Raw genomic sequence first — 21,013 nt, forward strand, 5'->3', positions numbered from 1 at the left:
TCAATAAAATAAACCATTTTTTTTCGGCTCGAGCACATGAATGCTAGCTTGTAAGTTTATATCGGTGCTGATTCGCAATCACGCGTGTTTGGATGTTGTTTCAAAGCTGATTGCGTTTGAAATTGAAATTCAACAGCATACCAAAATCTGTATTGGCTTTGTTAACTGCTTTTATAACATCTGCCACTGCATATCTTCTGAACGCTGATGGCAATTCGCTTTTTTCTTTAACGAAGGATCAAATGTTAAATAGCAAAGCGTCGGACGAATTCAACTATCTTACCGAGAGGAAATCATCACAAAATTTTCCAATTAACGATACCAATTTTCATCGTTCATCTGCAAGCCTTTGCAAAGTAAGGTCTGTGACTCGAATTTTGGTGCCTGTTTTCGATTCAGTCTACTATTGAAGTGCCATTAGGTTCGAAATATGGCACCTTTACTGCTTTGTATCAACTGAAGTGGAGTCAAAAAAAAAAAGCAAACGTACATACCAGCTTGGAGGTCTCACAACCCACGTCCATCGTTGTTTCGCGAAAATTGGATTGATCCCGGGTGAAGCTGGGGCCAAAGCCACGGCGCCGCCCGCACAGTGTTTCTCGGAATGCCACCCGGTACCGATGGGACATTACATTGTACAGAATGGGGTTGATGGTGCTGTGGATAACACAGAAAGACAGAAAGGATGAAAAACAATCGAAATTAGCGATAAAAAATCGACGAACAAAAGTGAGGGATTAAGTACAGCGGATATTGACAGCAAGTTGTACGGTGCTCCTGTCTGTGATTATCAGTGTTGACACACAGAAGAACGGGCCATTCAATGGAAAATTTCCGCAGTTCTTTCTATTAGGTTATACATTCAAAAAAGTTGCTTCCAGGTTAAAATTTAACATTGTTTCACGATTTTTAGAAAAAAATATTTAGAAACAGATGCCTGCCTTTAATTCACAGACAACAAACTTTGCTCACATCATTACCGATTTTCTTACCGCTATCGGCTGCCATCAATCTCTAATAAAACACAAAACCTATGGTTCTTCTACGGGGTTTGGAGCTTCGCTGCTACGAGAGTGTTACGAGCTTCGACACACGAGATAAAATTTGATTAATCATGCAAGAAACGTGATTGGATATAACGTTCTTTTTTGTTTCATAATATTAAATTTTTTACAGAAGCGAAAGCGCGAGAAACTTTCTCGTTGATTTTGTTTGCGCTAAATAGAGCACATTTTGCGCAGTATCGAACATGATTTAAATAGTATTAAAGGAATGACAAATTGTATTTTGGTTCAGAAGAGGGTTGAGCGTTTGTCGATGTTTTGATACTTGCCGCTGCATGGTTTATTTCGGTTTATAGTAATTTCAGCAATCTGTTTAACCATAATTAGAGATTACATCCATTTCATTTGAGAATAGAATCATATATTACAATACCAACACACATGAACCGACAATAGAAAATAACAGACAAGCAGACTGAGAGACAGAGAGATAAATGATCGAAAGGTAAAACAAAACGAAAGAGGAAAAAAGAAAGAAGTTAGAAGGAAGAAAACGCTAAAAAATAAAGGTAAAATGATTAAAGGAAAAAAAGGAAAGAGGAAAGGAGAAAGAGAAAGAGAGAAAGCGAAAAGAGAACGAGAAGAAGGAAACGAGAGCGAGAGAAAGAGGAATGAGAACGTGAGGAAGAGAAACGAACATGGAAAGAGGAAAGAGGAAAGAGAAAAGATTAAAGAGGATAGAAGAGAGAGGAAAGTGGGAAGAGGAAAGAGGAAAGAGGAAAGAGGAAAGAGGAAAGAGGAAAGAGGAAAGAGGAAAGAGGAAAGAGGAAAGAGGAAAGAGGAAAGAGGAAAGAGGAAAGAGGAAAGAGGAAAGAGGAAAGAGGAAAGAGGAAAGAGGAAAGAGGAAAGAGGAAAGAGGAAAGAGGAAAGAGGAAAGAGGAAACAGGAAAGAGGAAAGAGGAAAGAGGAAAGAGGAAAGAGGAAAGAGGAAAGAGGAAAGAGGAAAGAGGAAAGAGGAAAGAGGAAAGAGGAAAGAGGAAAGAGGAAAGAGGAAAGAGGAAAGAGGAAAGAGGAAAGAGGAAAGAGGAAAGAGGAAAGAGGAAAGAGGAAAGAGGAAAGAGGAAAGAGGAATGAGGAATGAGCAAAGCGGAAAGGGGAAACAGAAAAGAAGAAAGAGAATAATTAGTATATACTTTTTGTCGAGAGCTTCACATCAAACCTTAATTAAATATTTTGAAAGAATTTTGAGAAATTTGTTCTTCAATGAAATATACAACAGTGTCTATGATAAATTATTCAACTCTCATAAATATTCAAATCCAAAAATACATACTTATTTCTCTCGAAAAAGAACTAAAATTCATCGTTTTATCTTGTCGGTTCTATTGCAATTTTCCATCTCGGGTTCGTCCCACGCAACATAGATACCGAAAGTGTATGTTTGGATTTCACCTACGCAATTGCGATGGAAATGAAATTGTCATTTCATTTTCATAACTTTTTATGGTCAAAACGCAATCAGGTCTTTCTAGCTAAAGACGACGTTAGAAGCTAGACGCAAAGACCGTTCCACCTTTGATTGGAATCAAGACTTTCGACTAAATGTTCGCACTTGCATTCAGAAAAATGTATGCCATGTAATAACAGTTCTCAATTAAACTATAATAGAAGAAAAACACGCTATTTTTGCTTTGCATTGCAACTATTCCTGAATGCTGCGATTTGGCAGCGTGTATTATAATTCTTTAATTAAGCCGACGCATTCAAATAATTTCGATAAACCATCCAATCGAGCCACCAATTGAAGCTTGTTTATGTTCAATTCAAAGAACATCTCTTGCTACTTCAACTGACAATATTATAATGAGTAAGTTAGAAAGAATCTCGAAGCGGCCATTATCAGTCTGAGTCGCTAGAAGCGAAAAAAAAAACGAATTCCCCCTTTATCCGATTCACGCATAAAAAAAGCTGCCGTGGGGAAAGAATTCTGGCAAATGAAATAAATTTTAAGCCCCCTTCTTCACAACCTTTATGTAAATGACATCGACGAATGTCTGGCAAATTCATGCACGATAAGACAACTTACAGACGACACTGTAATCTCTGTTACAGGAGCCAAAGCTGCCGATTTGCAAGGACCATTGTAAGATACCTTGGACAATTTGTCTGCTTGGGCTTTACAGCTAGGTATCGAATTCTCTCCGGAGAAGACTGAGATAGTAGTTTTTTCTAGGAAGCATGAACCTACTCAGCTTCAAACACAATTAATGGGTAAAACGATTTCTCAGGTTTTGGTACACAAATATCTTGGTGTCTGGTTCGACTCTAAGGGCACCTGGGGTTGTCACGTGAGGTATCTGATGAAAAAATGTCAACGAAGAGTGAATTTTCTTCGTACAATAACCGGACAATGGTGGGGAGCCCACCCAGGAGACCTTATAAGGCTTTACCAAACAACGATATTGTCTGTTATTGAGGACGGGTGTTTCTGCTTTCGCTCCGCAGCAAACACACATTTGATCAAACTGGAGCGAATACAATATCGTTGTTTGCGTATCGCCTTGGGTTGCATGCAATCGACCCATACGATGAGTTTAGAGGTCTTAGCTGGAGTTCTACCATTGAAAAACCGCTTCTGGAGCCTGTCTTCTCAATCAAATGTGAGGTCTTGAACCGTCCCGTGGTTGAAAATTTTGAAAGGCTAATCGAACTTATTTCACGTGCAGCAGATCCCCAAAATTTTTTCCAATAAATATCGAAACATCAACTGCGACAATATGTTCTACACTGACGGATCACTTCTTGATGGGTCCACTGGCTTCGGTATTTTCAATAACAATTTAACCGCCTCCCATAAGCTCGATAATCCTGCTTCTGTTTACGTCGCAGAATTAGCTGCAATTCAGTACACCCTAGGGATTATCGAAAAAATGCCCATGGACCATTATTTCATCTTTACGGACAGTCACAGTTCTATTGAGGCTCTTCGATCGATGAAAGATGTTAAGCACTCTCCGTATTTCCTGGGGAAAATACGGGAACATCTGAGTGCTTTATCCGAAAAATCGTTTCAGATTACCTTAGCGTGGGTCCCTTCTCACTGCTCGATACCGGGTAATGAGAAAGCGGACTCTTTGGCTAAGGTGGGCGCAACAAACGGTGATATTTATGAAAGACCAATTGCCTTTAATGAATTTTTCGCATTTGTACGTCAGAATACGATCATCAGTTGGCAAAATTCATGGACTAGAGGGGAACTGGGAAGGTGGTTACATTCCATAATCCCCAAGGTATCGACGAACCCGTGGTTCAAGGGGTTGGATGTAGGTCGGGATTTCGTTTGCGTGATGTCCCGGCTTATGTCCAATCACTATAGATTTGACGCGCATCTCCGTCGTGTTGGGCTCGGGGAAAGTGGTATCTGTGCCTGTGGTGAAGGTTATCACGACATAGAGCACGTTGTTTGGTCATGCCCTGTACACCGTGACGCCAGGTCTAAATTAATAGTTGCCCTTCAGGCCGAGGGTAGACAGCCGGCTGTTCCTGTTCGTGATGTCTTGGCGAGCCGTGACCTATCCTACATGTCCCTTATATACGTTTTCCTGAAATCCATCCACGCCCCAGTTTAGTCCTATCCCCTTTCGCCTACATCCAACCAAACGACAAGAACATGTTAAGACCCCGGATCCGAAAACAGCAATCAGACCCGCACGATACTCTCAAGGTCCGAGGGAGACAACCCAATATGCCAGTCCGTAATATCTTGGCCCAGCAGCGGAACATATTCAATATGCTGCTTACCTATAGCAATGGAAAACCATCAAACAACAAACCAGTGCTTTAATGCAAAACATTCTAGCTTTAAGTTAGATTTAGTTTCAGCTCGTAGTCGGTAGCGAGAATAAAAATTTGCTTTTAGTTATTAAGATACTTTAGAAAGTAAGCTACCAGATATAATTGGCGCCGTTAAACATTGAATTGTATTTGTGCCGTGTCAAATAAATTATAGATGAAGAAAAAAAAATGAAATAAATCTAGTTAGCACGCACCCACTTCCATCTGTCCTACCGGGAAACAAAACCACGCTGGTATCAAAATTTAAAAAAGACTGAAGTGCCTCAATGTCCTGACATCGTAAGCGGTAGAATTTTCGGGGAAAAGGGGAAAAATTGTTTTATGTAAATTCGAAATTTACCTACAGGTTTTCCGACTCTGCTCATTTTGGAGCTGTGTGCTCAAATTGGGGTATTAAAGTTAGCGGAAGCAGGGAGAAGAATGAAGCCAAGGCATATACAGCGCTTCCTGTTGAGAACCGCGTGCGGAATACGAAATGAATTGAGGAATGGAGGAGAGCCCCAGACGACGCTGTGGCAGAAAGTAGGATAATTTTTAATCATTTTTAACCGAAAATGTTTCATAATTACCGTCCGTGCTTTTTGGTAATGTCATAATGCGATAAATTTTATTTTTATGGCAAATTGACGGTCAAGCTTCAGATAAAATGATTGAATTAAAAAGCGAAGCAGATTTTTTGGATGACGGAGGAAATGTTTGCAGAATACTGATCACATCATGGTTCATCTCAATAGTATTTTTTTTTTGCGTTTGTTAAATTTCGTCTTCTGAAATACACATTAACTATTTATATAGTTTCGTATTCTGTTTGAGTGGAATAAAAAAGGATGGGGATAAAGGAAGAACTACAGACGTGCTCCTCGGCAATGACATGTTCGTTTAAAGTTGCAAATCAGCAGCTCGTATCGTGACTTCATTTGTATTCCTCCTGACTAAATTTCGATTCCACATTCGACAAGTTCATCATATTAAAATAAAGGAAAGGAAATCCCCAATCATGTTACAGGCAATCACGTACTCGACATAAGAGAAAATCACTTCTAATGATTTCGGTCCAGCTTTTTTTTGCCCGGAAGGGTTGACACGTGGAACTTGAATTTATTTTTGTTACACTTCAGTTTTTCCTCCTTGCTTCGAATGGCGGATAGAAGGTAAACGGTCTGGGAAAGTTTTTTTCTCCCGACCATGATAAAAGCAATTTGAAATCCAACCGACGGTCTTCACAGTCAGCTACAAATTCTGTAAAGCTCATTTTATTAATCTGCCGTTCAGCGGAAGCATCAGTAAAAGTAGGTAAGTTAGGGTGGGTGTACCAGTATGGAGTTCGAATAAACTAGTGCTATAACTGGTACCATTGCGCTTATACGATACAGTCATAACTGGTGCACATACGTTGACTGGCTCACCTACCCTAATTGGCGTAATTTTAATCTAGAAAATGCAATTTTCTTGCAGAAAACAAAGAATATACAGATGAAAAGCGGTAAAACTGGTCTTGATTTTTTTTCTCCAACGCATTCTTCTTTGCTTGACTGGAAAACTAGTAGTATTGATTCTCGAGAAGACAGAATAAAAATAAAATCAAGTCCAATCAAATTCACAAATACCAGTAAGATTGTAGTGCAGAACGTTTGTATTTGAGATTGAAAAGTCATTCATGGAAGTTTAAACTCTTAGATAGGTTAGTGGAAATCTACTTCGACAGTGTCGTTTATAAAATCATTCAAAGATTTGTACTCTGTTTTGCAAAATTTGTTATATTTTTATATCAGTAGCTAGAACAAAACATTAAATCCGCTTTTAGGTTTATTATCGTACGAAACACGAAGGAACATAGACTCGAGTGTAGTAATTATCGAGGCATAACCCTCCTCAATTCCGCTTACAAAATTCTCTCCCGTATCCTGTTCCAGCGACTGAGGCCGTTGCAGGAAGCCTTTGTTGGAGAATACCAATGCGGGTTTCGAGTGGGGCGATCTACAACGGACCAGATGTTCACCTTGAGACAGATCCTCGACAAGTTTCGAGAACACAACCTGCGGACAAATCATCTGTTTATAGACTTTCTAGCGGCGTACGATACAGTGAAAAGCAACGAGTTGTGGCAAATAATGCTAGAACATGGTTTCCCAACTAAACTGATTGAACTGATACCCACGACGCTCGACGGTTTCAAATCATGCGTCAGGACAGCGGGCGAATTTTCGGACGCGTTTGTGACGTTGGATGGTCTGAAGCAAGGTGACGGGCTCTCGAACTTGCTGTTTAACATAGCTTTGGAAGGTGCAATACGAAGGGCAAGTGGGCAGAGGAGCGGCACAATCATCATTAAGTCTCACATGCTTCTGGGCTTTGCGGACGACATTGATATAATTGGTGATAACCGTAGAGCAGTTGAGGAGGCCTTTACAGCTCTCAAAAGGGTAGCCGCGAGAATTGGACTCACCATAAACACTGCCAAAACGAAGTACATGGTGGCTGGCAGAGAGCGTGGTAGTTCTGCGGGTGTTGGTGCTGCGGTGGAGATGGATTGGGATACTTTCGAAGTGGTCGACGAATTTGTTTATCTTGGTACTCTCGTGACATGTGACAACGAGGTGAGCCGCGAGGTGAAGAGGCGGATTGCGGCGGTGAATAGGGCTTATTACGGATTGCGTAGCTAGCTTAGGTCCCGTCCCAAGTAAGTTGTTTTGGCTGTATTAAGCGCTATAAAACTTCAATAAAACCGAAATTGTTACTAGGGGTAGCCTACAGATCCGTACGAAATTTGCGCTCTATAGGACTCTGATCCACCCGGTGGCGCTCTACGGACATGAGTTGTGGACGTGGAAGGAGACCGATCGACGGGCGCTTGGGGTCTTCGAGCGTAGAATCCTGCGATCAATACTCGGAGGCAAACTAGAGAACGGGGTGTGGCGCAAGCGCATGAATTACGAGCTGTACGAAGTATAAAAACACGCTGATATTGTCAAGCTGATGAAACACGGCAGGATACAGTGGGCTGGATGGCGGATGAGCGAGCGGCAAAGATAATATTTAGCAGAGAACCGGACTGAGGCCGACGACTTCGAGGCAGACCGCGCACGCGCTGGATGTGTGCTGTCGACGAGGATGCCAGAGCAGCGGGTGTAAGGGGAGACTGGAGAGTAGCAGCCCAAGACCGAGTTTTGTGGAGACGTATTCTGAATTCGGCATAGGATCTTAACGACAATTTTACATATTCCCCACAAGTAGAGTTTATCGACCAATGAAAGAGAATAAAAAATGAATTAATCCTCAATTCTAGTTTTACTTGGAGCAAAATTAATTTCTACGATTTTTTTGGATGTCACATTTTGAGCTGTGGAAAGAGGGTAACGCGATGATGAAAGAGCACTTTTTTCCAATAGTTTGAACATGCAACAAAATCTATTTTTTTTTCTTCAATGAACAGACAAAAAGGTGATCTTAAATCTATCAAAATCATGTTGAGACAGGACCGCATTCAAGAGATCTTTAAAGCGGAAATTCAGTAACAATTCACAATCAACATTAAAAGAAAAAATTGAACTAAAAGTCTCTTAACCATTTAAACATTGATTAACAAATTATCTTGGATCGTACACCCCGCCATTTTAACAAGTTAGTTGAATTACTTCTGTCTTCCACCTGGTCTCGAGGTACGATGCTGGCCTAACAAGCCAGTTGTCGTAGGTTCCAATCTCGGCTCTGGAGATACTGTTAGTGTCAGTAGGATCGTAGCGCTAGCCCCGCAATTGTCCTGTACACTTAACAGTTGGCTGCGAAGTCTGTGGATAATAAGCAGAAGGTCGAGTTCCAAATCGGAATGCAGCACCCAACGCTTGCTTGCTTACTAGTTGAATTACTTAAATATTTTCGTTGGAGTTAGAAACTGAATTTCTCGACTAATGACAATAATTGTTTTTCTCGTACCGTTTATCACACCTAACATTGCGAGTAATGCATATCAGACGCACTATACACAGCACTGTTTGCGACATTTGGAGCAATGTAAAAAAACGATTGTCATTAATCAAAAGAAGGTTAAAAAAATGCATATCAAAAACTCGCTATACTAGTTAGCATTGGCCAAAATCTGCAAAAGTATCGATACTCGAGGATCGATAATTTTTTTCAGGTCGCATCGATACCAGGTCGATATCAAACGCGGAGCATCGATATCAGATGTATCGATATTCTACCTGCTACTTAAAACAGGTCTATGAAAAGCGGCAATTTTTTTTTATATTCATTACGGTCAGTCAGAGATGGCAGATGTTTTTGAAGAAAGTTCGCAACTGCTCGAAAAACTGACAAAATCTGCTTGAAATTTGAAAAAAAATCTGGCCGTGATTTGAATAAAAAATGCGTTTGCGTAGGCAAAGGCTGCAGAAATCTGCAAAGATTTTGAAAAAGTCTGCGCAAGTATAAAGAAACTCTGACAAAAACACAGAAATTATGGAAAAACTGCAATTATTTGCGAATCAAAAATCTGAGTTTTGCAGACAAATCTGCACATTTGGTATCCCTGCGGTCAATAGACCTAATAGGAATTATATGTCACATACAAATCAGTGCAATAGCATAAGCGCATCTGCGGCCTGATTTGAAATTTCGGGCAGCACAAAAGCTCTGGCGTTTTATGGCCTTGCAGTGTTAAGGAGATGACTTATTGAAGAAAGAAGATACAGTTTAACAATGTTAAGATATTTTCAAATCGGGAACAAGAAACATTCTGCAGTGCTTCAAAACAGTACAAGACATCGACCTAATTTGAGTAAGGCTTCCGTTTTATGTTTAGAGTAATCCGTTTTACAAACAAATCACAATTTCTGGTGAAAATGTTGCATTTTTGTCTTTAAACTGATCACTCTCTTTTGAATAAGCAAAAAGATTTTAGAACGGTTTTCTTAGTAATCTTTTCAACTCAATTTAGTCACATTTAACGCGTTTTCATAACAATTTGAGACGAAACCCCCGCATAAAAAGACTGCTGTATAATTATTGGAATACTAAGCCATTCACCACAAAATGCTTGTCAGGTGAGTGACGCGGCGATTCCGGTTTTGCTCTGCATAGACAGTATTGTCAATTGCGAAACAATTTTTCTCGCAAGAGGCATGAAAATCATCTTAGAAGTGTGCGGGTATATGCAATCTGTTGGTGACTTTTACGACAAAAGAGTTAAATTTCAGCGCAGCTTGTTTAAGACATTCAGGCAATTGGTCGTATCCGTAAATTCTCCGATTTTATAGTTTCCCTCCAGTATGGAAAAAATATCGGGGCGAAAGTATCGATCCAGCTTAATATCAGCGTCAGCTGCATCGATAAAAAATTCCAATATTCAAGCCCCGCGGTATCGATACCGAAGGTATCGATACGGTATCGGCCAATGCGAATACTAGTACCAGAGAGAACAAAGAATACTCTCGACGAAAGAGCGCACTATGGTCGGAATCGTGAAATTTCACTATACTAGAGAGATACTAGAGATTGCTTGTTTTCTAGAAAGTTACTCTACTAAGAGGAATCTATCTTTTCGTATGACTGGTTACTAGGGTGGTCCTATTGTACTCAAAATAAAAATTGTAACTTTTTTATCTTACTACTTAGAGCAATATTGTTTTCCACAAAATTTTTGCTAATTTTATTTCATGAAACTTTGTTAAAAAAATTATTGCTCTACCTCGTTTCTTCACTGTTTTAGGTCAATTTTTCCAAATTCATTCGGAGTGGGTCTAAAAAAAATTACTATTATTGCTCTAGTTTTTTCAGCTTTATTCGGATTTGAAAGTGGTGTTCGAGTGACTTTTAGGGCGTAAAAACTGCATATTTTGACACTAACAGATAATTGCTAACTTTCCAGAGAAAAAAGTTACAGGTATTTTTCCGTTTTAAAATGACACTTTTTGGAGGCACCTTACTCCTTTGTTTGCACATATCTGCAACAACAACACATTTAGGATGAAAGTTCATAGTTTCACCTTCAAAATGCATTTTGTAGAATTAGTCAACTTTTGTTCCCTTTAGGGTTAAAATGCATTTAAAAACTTCGAGTTTTAACACAAAAAATTGTTAATCTAGCATTCAAAACCATCTAGTTATTACAATTCTATTTTTATTTGGAAAATTTCTTCGAGTGACTTTCGGGGCATGAAAAAGCGCTTATTTTGATGTCAATAAATAGTTTCCAATGCTCGTAGAAAATAAATTATCGTTGTTTTTAAATTGAAAAATGGTATTTTTATAGGGTTCTCTACATATTCAAAAATTTACAAACCTGAATTGTTTTTATATTAATCCAAGTACTCTTTCCACTCAATCGTAGACCTTTGAATATCTGTTCTTTTTCTGGCGGATCTGAAGAATCCATAGCACATCCGTAAAATTCGCAGCCTCAGAATTTTTTCGGGCGTGAAATTGGCGATCGTTCCGATAATATTTGTTTCCAGCTTCAGGGCCTTATTCAATAAATCCAGTTGAAAGGGATAGACTTGCCATGATCCTGGTAGAATGTGCTAAAATTTTATGAAGTGTCGCAGGCATGGGATACCAAATACTTTATTTTCTACATCTACAACTTTGCCGGAGATACTATACCGATCAATCAAACCGTTTAAATGCTAGAAACAGTTTTGTTCATTTATAGACACTCGAATGCACAAAATGTTATCTTTAGCTTACAGGAACACCAGTGCAATGTTTCAAAAATGATTATTAAAAAAAAATATAAAGCTAAAAATTTTTCTGTGGATTTGCTCACCTGAACTAGGCTGTTTTTTGTTACTATTATAGCAGCTAGGTTTTTTATCAATTTTTTGTTTAGACCGAGTGCCAATGTAATGATGATCCACCTCCTCCCTGTTTAGCGTTGAACTTTTCCAATAAAATACCTTGCACTTCTTTCTTTTTTTCTTTTAGATACAATTTGTCTTCGGCTGTTTTTACTAATGGCAACGATTTCGTCCAATGTGTATGTAAACAAGTACTAAAACACTACTGAAGAGTGCTATGCAATGCTATCAACATAAAAAAACATGAATTTTACACGTTGTTACAAAATAACGCCAGATTTGAGTAATTTTATGCATTTATTTTGCTTTTACAACAATATGGCACATAAACAACAATTTAAAACAACTATTATTTTTTAACAAGCGTTAGAAACTATTTATTGACATCAAAATAAGCGCCTTTTCATGCCCCGAAAGTCACTTGAAAAAATTTTCCAAATAAAAATCGAATTGGAATAACTAAATGGTTTTGAATGCTAGATTAGCAAATTGTTGTGTGAAAACTCGAAGTTTTTAAATTCATTTTAACCCTAAAGGGAACAAAAGTTGACTAATTCTACAAAATGAATTTTGAAGGTGAAACTATGAACTTTCATCCTAAATGTGTTGTTGTTGCATATATGTGCAAACAAAGGAGTAGGGTGCCTCCAAAAAGTGTCATTTTAAAACGGAAAAATACCTGTAACTTTTTTCTCTGGAAAGTTAGCAATTATCTATTAGTGTCAAAATATGCAGTTTTTCACGTCCTAAAAGTCACTCGAACACCACTTTCAAATCCAAATAAAGCTGAAAAAACTAGAGCAATAATAGTAATTTTTTTAGACCCACCCCGACTGAATTTGGAAAAATTGACCTAAAACAGTGAAGAAACGAGGTAGAGCAATAATTTTTTTAACAAAGTTTCATGAAATTAAATCAGATACAATTTTGTGGAAGACAATATTGCTCTTAGTAGTAAGACAAAAAAGTTACAATTTTTATTTTGAGTACAATAAGACCACCCTAGTAACTCTCTAGCATCTATGGTTTCCGACTAACAGATTTTTGTCGTGAAATTTCACGATTCCGGCCATAGTGGAGCGGTGGGAGACTGAAATAACTCTTCACCATAAGCAGATCTGAATAGTATAAGTGCAATGAAATTTTGAGTGTAAAATGCTTCTCTTCCACCGCTAGATGTCGATACTTAAAATAACGAGATTTTGTCTCGTTTCTGGTTCTTTAGATCTGTTCTGTGGAACGACTCTCGCCAGGTAAAATCCGTTCAATTGACTGCTGATTGGATTTCAGAAGTGTTGTGGTGAATTCAAGTTGCATACATTGTTACGCAGTAAATATGTTCACAAAGAAGCATACTCTAGTGAGGTTGAGGTATGACAAGGACCACTTCGGTTGAGTAGGCCAAGAATTAGGTATAATACGAAAAGGCAAAATGTGCTGTGGACTGATGAAACGAAGGTCTACTTGATCGGTTCTGATGGAAAAATGTGGGGAACATCTTCCGATTGGTTGCGTTTTCAAACCACCCTAAAACGTCTGAACAAGGAGGAGGCAACATTATGCTCTGGAAGTGTATCTTCTGGGGATCGATGAATTAATGGATAGGCAACTTTATTCTCAGATATTGGAAGACGTTTTTCTACCGCACGTGAAGTGGGAAATGCCGGTAAAATGGCAATTAATGCAAGACAACAACGCCTGAATTGGGAAGAAATGGTTTGCTGATCACAATGTCGACGTCATAGAGTGGCCAGTCCGGTTATTAGACCTCAGGTGAAATATGGTTTATGAAGCCAATCACCTTCCCAGGATTCAAAGACCAAATCTCTTTGGGCTGTAAACAGCCACTGCCAAGAAACCTTGATCTGCGTTTAAATACTGCACCACAACTGCACAGCAGATGTTCCGATGTCTCGCTTTCCATATTACAAAATCGACAGATATCATCCTGAACCCGGCCAATGTTCTTTAAATGATAACTACTCGGACAGTGCCCCGTTACTAGGCCGACGTATGTACAAAGAGCTCTTTTGTTGAGCTCTAGGAGCTTTTTCGAATGATTCTCGTTTGGTGTGATAAATCTTTTAGATTGGGAACACTTTTTGACATCCAACCAATTGGTTATCACCTTTTGTTCCTCCCAGCGTTAAAGCTCCATTTTCACTGCACAGTTTGATATACCGCAGAAAGGTTCTGGGCCGATAAACTGTGAGTTAGATTCTTGTTTTGCAAGTTCGTCTGCCTTTTCATTCCCACCAATGCCACAATGTCCTGGAACCCAATACAAATTTACTAAGTTTGTTTGACATAGCTGTCGCAATTTGAGAATACATTCCCAGACAATCTTGGATGTAAATTTATAAGCACCAAGTGCTTTCAGTTCTGCTTGACTGTCAGAGAAAATACAAATATTTGCATGTTTGTATTTCCTATAGTCAGACACACATTCGCACATTCAAGGATTGCAAAAATCTGCTTGAAACACTGTTGGCCAGTGTCCCATTGCCACTGAAATATTAATTCTAGGGCCGAAGATTCCTGCACCAGTTTTGGTACCTAGAATGTAAGTCATATGTCAACAAAAAATGAAATTAGTTCGTAAAGTAAAGCAGTCGGTTTATACGGAAAAATCTAAAAACAAGCAGGAACTATGGGAGAGAAGCCAAACAGCCAGGTATCCGATCCCTGTCAGCACTCGTCAATAGCCGGTTGATATAGCCGGTTGAACCCATATCGGACAGAAAAAAGGCAACTAACAATGGAAATTCTGCACCGGCTCCTGCCAGCAACGCCAGCATACAATCAGCACCGCAAGACAGCCAATTTGAACTTGACCCCATGCGTCCACCAATCGTCCGACTTACGCAGCAATCATCGAATGGCGACGAGCGCTTTTTGAAGGCTAGACTCCGCGACCCAAAAGTAATACATATTACACGCCTATATCTCGCATACATGAAGGACCAACCATCATCTGTATGCGTATAGGGAATGACACCAAACAGTATAAGAATGCTTCTCGCATCCGAAGGACTGCCGACATCTCCAGAACAACTCCAACGCGTCTTTATTGAAGTCCATCAGGAATATGGACTCACGCCAGCCGAAGCAGTAGCCGACCTTCAATCATATCGTCATTTTTTATCAAATGAACGCACGAACCGTCTTCAACAACTTCGCGAAAGTGTAAACAAATTTAGTACAAATTTTCGCAAGTAAGTACGCCCTCTTCTGAGACAGAACCATTATATTTTAACATAAGTAATAACTTGACTAGCACTTCTTCGCTTCCCTGACAGAATGCGACTGAAATTCTTATCTATTGTCAGAACTTCAATCGCATGAAAAGCCCAAGCAAAATGAAAGAAATTCAACAAAATCTATTGTCGTCATCTTTTGAAATAATTTTAGGAACTGAAAGTAGCTGGGACGAAAGCGTAAGAAGCGAAGAAGTATTTGGAAACAATTATAATGTATTCCGGCACGATCGGAATTTGTCTACCAGTCAAAAGAGCCAGGCGGTGGAGTCCTCATTGCCATTAATGTAGACTTTACTTCTGAAGATATAATATCCGACAAATATAAAGAATTTGAACACGTATGGGCCAAAGCATTTATTGCTGGCCAAGAACATATCTTCTGTTCCGTGTACTTTCCACCGGAACATGCTCATAAACATTCGTATGAATTATTTTTCAAAACTCTAGAATCTATTATGTCTAACATGAAACCAGAAGTAAAACTGCATGTCTATGGCGACTTCAACCAACGTATTGCAGACTTTATTGTAGACATTGAAAATGAATCTATCTTACTCCCAGTCGTAGGCGAAAACGAAACACTGCAGTATCTTTTTGGCAAATCCTCAGAACTCGGTCTATATCAAATCAATCATGTCAAAAACAAACAAAATGCTTATTTAGACCTATTATTCACAAACTGCACTGAAGGCTTCTGTGTAGATGCATCATTGACTCCCATCTGGAAATGAAGCATTCCACACAGCAATTGAATATTCAATAGTAATGAATAACACTTCGTACCCTAGCGGCTGCGAGTACGAGGATGTACCGGAATACCACAAAACTGACTTCGAACAAGTCAAACGTAGACTTCGCATAATAAATTGGCGTAGTATAATTTGTAAAGAAGGAAATGTCAACGAAGAAGTAACAAAATTTTATGAAATAATTAATCAAATTATATCAGAAAATGTACCACTAAAAAAAAGAAGACGAACGAACACCATCAAATATCCAGTGTGGTTTAATCCACAATTGAAGAACCTTAAAAATAGGAAACAAAAAGCACATAAAATATACAAAAAAGACAAATCTGAATTCGAAATTCAAAACGCACATAAAAATTTAGACGCTACGAAAGGTCCTGGACCTGACAGAATAGCTCCAATTTTTCTCAAAAACTTGGCAGAAGAACTATCTACACCCTTACAACACCTTTTTAACATGTCCCTAAAGAATGGAATTTTCCCAGAACTCTGGAAAACTTCATATTTAGTGCCAATTTTCAAATCTGGCGCTAAATCTGACATTCGTAATTATCGTGGAATTGCCATTATTTCATGCTTTCCAAAATTATTTGAATCAATAATTAATGAAAAAATCTTTCAACAAGTAAAACACCAAATTACAACTCAACAGCACGGCAAGGCCGATCAACTACCACAAATCTTTTGGAATTCATAACTTTCACTCTGACTGTAATGGACAACGGTAACCACGTAGAAGCTCTGTATACGGACTTTAGCAAGGCATTTGACAGAATCGACATACCATTATTGCTCTTCAAGCTCGAAAAATACGGAACTGATACAAAATTTTTGGAATGGCTGCAGTCATACTTAACAAAACGAACACAAATAGTCCGCTTTCAAAATTCCTTTTCAAACCCAATAGAAGTAACTTCTGGGGTTCCTCAAGGTTCCCACCTGGGCCCTCTTCTTTATATATTATACGTAAATGACATTTCCTTTCTTCTTAAGTCAATACATGTGCTTGTATATGCTGATGACATGAAGCTCTTTATAGAAATAACCAATGCAGAAGACTTCGAAATATTCCAGAATGAAATTAATGTACTCTACACTTGGTGCAACAAAAGCCTATTACAACTCAACATTAAAAAAATGTAATTCAATAGCCTTTAGCAGACAAACAGTAACACCACCTACAAACATTTTCTTAGGAAACCAACCAGTAGAAAAATGCAAAATCGTAAGGGACCTAGGTGTAATCTTAGACACCAAACTTACATTCATAGAACATTATAATACAATTATCAACAAAGCAAATAGTATGCTGGGCTTTATAAAACGCTTCGGCCACAATTTTCAAGACCCATATACAATCAAACTATTATATATTACATACGTCCGACCAATTCTGGAATACTGTAGCATTGTATGGGATCCCTATATTGCCACACATGAAGAACGCATTGAATCTGTCCAAAAACAATTTCTTTTGTACGCGCTTCGAAAGCTAAATTGGACATCATTTCCCTTACCATCATATGAAGCACGCTGCATGCTTATAGACATACAAGCACTTAAAGAACGCCGCGATCTTTCAATGCTTTATTTTATCAATGACATTATTTCTCAACGCGTGCAATCTACTCAATTGTTATCACAACTAAATTTTTATGCACCCAGTCGTCAATTAAGAAATCGTAAAATAATTTCGGAAAATTCTCACAGAACAAAATACTCAAAAAATGGCCCAATAAATCGCATGATGCGTCACTATAATCAGCACTGCGAAAATATCGACATCACCATGGGCAGAAATCAAATAAAAAAACGACTAACTACTGGAAATAATGTATAGAATATAAGAAAACATTGTATTATTATAACTTTAGTCTACATTTGCTTGACGAAATAAATAAATAAATAAATAGATTCGATGCTGAACAGGCAGCAAGAAGTTATCCGAAACGAAGGTTATACGACGATATATTAGCACGGAATAGCGAAAGATGCTTTTCCGGTATGAATCAATTTTATAAGTTTATTCTCGACAAAAATTTTAAACTGGTTTTATTTTTGACGTGTATTTTGGCATTTAGGTATGCTAAAAAGGCGTTTTTATAAATGAGCAGAATCGCGCTAAATGACCGAGTATCGAGCATTTTTGATTTGAATGAAACTTTGCACACGTATTTGGCTTAGCAAACTGAGCATTTTTCACAGATGGAGAAATTTTTTACACCCATGGGTGATATTCTAAAAGGGCGTATGCCTTTTGGCATAGGTTTCATTCGAAGCATTGTCCCCAGAAACAGCATTCCAATGAACGTACGGTTTTTGCTGGAGAACCACGGACAAATTGAGAAAAAACGTGTATTTTCCTTGATATTTAAAATTTTTCGAGCTTGAATTCAAAATAACTCGAAAACCGATGCCTTTAGAATTTTAACTACCAAGAGCTTTTTGATTCAAAATGACTCTCTGCATCTTTTAAAAACATTAGAATACAAATATTTTGAAAAATGTTTGGATTAGAATTTTTATAAAAAACTAATCTACCATAAAAAAATTATTTTTCATTTCTCCATCCTGGACTTTTTTTAAAAGTTGCGTATTAACTTCAAGTTTCTTTAAAAAAAATTGAAAAAAAAATTCAACTGTATTGTTTTTTTAAATTGAAATTTAATATTTATTCTTATTATTTTTTTGGTCAGAAATTATTTTTTTCAGTGTATATTTTTTTATGATGCATTTTTAATTCCCTATGGTCGATTAAGTTTTCGCGTGATTCCAGATCATTTGGCGCGATTCTACTCAAATATGATTTTTTTCTTTATTAGCGAGACTTTCAGCCTAGGTCTAGTTCGTCTCCGTATATGAATTGTTGATTTTTTAGCTGTGAATATGGTTTACTCCTTCGAAAAAAAAACATATGATGGATTGATTACATTCATCGACAAAAGAGAAAAAATGCGATCCCCAAAGCTCGAACTGGAAAAAATGACAGATCATAGCAATTTAACCATTCCTGTGAATTTTGATATGGCTATCAAAACGTGTCAAAAGCTTCCACCCACTATAACGCGAACGTAAACCATGCGCCTCCTTTCACTGTTAAATCGATGGAGACGCCAAATAGCCATTACACAGCGTTCTAGGCAGGGTTGTTAAGCTCGCTCACAAAAAGCATACGATACTCTAAGTTGCGTTATCACTGCCACCGAAATCAAACACTGGAGATACTCCATTCAAACTGTTCCTCGTTCTTTTTCACATTACTTTCATTACACACCACCGTTTATTGATGCTCGCGAGTTTTCTCGTACAAACGTAAGCCGACATTTGCTCCCGAATTTGCTCTCGTATACGCTCCTATTCACGAGCACGACCAGCCGGAAATAATTGTTTCAAGATGCATTGTGTAATCCGGAGTGACGTGGCGCGATGGAGCGGAGTGGCGAAAAATATAAAATAGATTTCCCATCCCTCTCCCGGCTGTCGGTGTATGAAACAAAACAGCTTGGCAGCGATTCAGCAATTGGCAAATCGCATGCGTGTTTCGGTGATGGAAGTATTTTCGTTTCCGCGCACATTTTTTTTCAAACACTCCTAATCATGTACTTTTAGTCGATTACTTCTACTCGCATGTCCCTACTCGGGTACTCGTCGTGAGTAGTAAGACAAAAGAGAATTCACGAGCGGCAGGATGCTGCTCTGGCAAGTACGTGGATAACGAACAGTTTCTCGAAAGTGTGTGTGCAAACGATTGGGAGAGCGTAGCACACATATCAATCTCAAGCAGAAAGGTGAGGTAAGGTTTTGCAACGCTAGTTCTAGAGAACGAGTTTAGGGAGAAAATTGGAACCAGAGCTCGATAGTAATATTACAAAAAAAAACTTTCTTCTCCAAAATTGTGCAGTACACTAAAGCGCACATTTTCTTGTAATTACAAAATAGAGTGGCCAAAAGTTTCGATAAAATCCAGCATCTAACTTTCTTATCACTTTAGCTATCATTCAAAAAAACTACCGGTGTAGCCTCAATGCCTAAACTGGAAAAAAGAAAGATTACACAGTGCAACAATTTTTTTGCCTTGGCTTCTATGTATGATTTTTTGATGAACTTTGATGCGAAAACAAATTTCCCCGAGTTTGAACATATTTCAACTTAAGGGGCAATAATGGCGCCATTTTGAATTTTTTAGAAGTCGGAAATATTCGATGTTTTTTCGACGCCATTTTGTTTTAAAGCCAAATATCAAAATTCTAAGAGTTTGTCCACATATTAGCATCTTCTTACCCATCTTTTAAAAATACAGATTTTAAATCGAACAAAAACTGAGCTCAAAACGGTGATTCAACGAAAACGGTTTTGGCATGGTTTTGGTATATTTCACAGAGCAAAATAATATCGAGTATGTATGAGCAATAATGGTAATGTGCTAATATCTAAAAGTGGTAGTCAAATTATATCTTCTATTTAGTAAAAAAGTCTCAGAAGCGACATGGTGTTTTTTTTTAATTGTTCGTGTTTGGAATGTTTAAAATATATTTTCAATGTGTTGCAGCGCGAGTTGAGGAACATGATTGTGGTCAAAGTGAAGTTCAGTGATAGAATTTGCTTAGCAAGTTGATGTACTTGCTAAAGAGTTGTGAAACAAGTTTCTTCAGGTTCAAGGCAGCTGTTGTGGCGGAATATAGCGACCCTCCCAGACTCCCAGATCAGATCAGCAAAATAAGGGCAATTAAAAGTCAAACTTCTATTCTCTCCACTTTGATACAATATCATTTATTGTTCTTGTTTTTGGAATATTCAGGCTATAAGAGAACACACAATTTAAATGGATCAGTCAGTTAAAATAAATAGTTCGAATCGTTAACATCGTTTTTTAATCGCATTTCGCCCGTTCACTGTCGCTCTGTTGGAACCCACAGTAACATATGGTCCTTCGAGCCGGATTCGCGAGAATAGTCGCCTTGAACCGTGCCAGTTTGATATGTTTTGCGTCGCGTAGTTTGGCCTCGTTTCCTGCCGTACCGGCAATTGTGATTCTGCCTAATCGTGATAAAATTATCAGACATTCCCGCAGCGGGGACATAGTGACCGAGTGAACGTTATCGAACATAATCACGATGCTGAAGAAACTAATCCGTGAGCGAAAGTCGCTTGAACCGCGTATCAAGCGAGTTTCTGATGTGGTGATGAAGTTAGAGCCAGAAGCGGCTGAAGAAATAGACGTTCAAATGGAGATCGAAACGCTAAATGATATATGGGCTAGTTATTGTTCAGTGCATAAAAGAATTTTGGATGTGAGTGAAGAAGATGAAATGTACAATGATGCCGTCGATCAGCAACGAAATTTTGAAGCA

The 21,013-nt window shown here is 38.3% G+C and overlaps 1 protein-coding gene across 8 annotated transcripts in view; it reads right to left on the reverse strand.

The window, feature by feature from the left end:
• LOC129729248 (neuropeptides capa receptor) overlaps window positions 1–21,013 on the reverse strand; it is a 238,301-nt gene that overhangs the window by 41,655 nt on the left and 175,633 nt on the right. For 7 of the 8 annotated variants that reach the window (XM_055687757.1, XM_055687753.1, XM_055687755.1 and 4 more), the window contains one exon: window positions 495–657. The exons of the other annotated variant lie outside the window; for it this stretch is intronic. In XM_055687757.1, coding sequence (XP_055543732.1) covers window positions 495–657 — 163 coding nt within the window. The remainder of the gene's footprint in view (window positions 1–494; window positions 658–21,013) is intronic. 8 annotated transcript variants of the gene reach the window in all.

This window comes from Wyeomyia smithii, chromosome 3, assembly GCF_029784165.1.
Source record: "Wyeomyia smithii strain HCP4-BCI-WySm-NY-G18 chromosome 3, ASM2978416v1, whole genome shotgun sequence".
Taxonomy (NCBI): Eukaryota; Metazoa; Arthropoda; class Insecta; order Diptera; family Culicidae; genus Wyeomyia; species Wyeomyia smithii.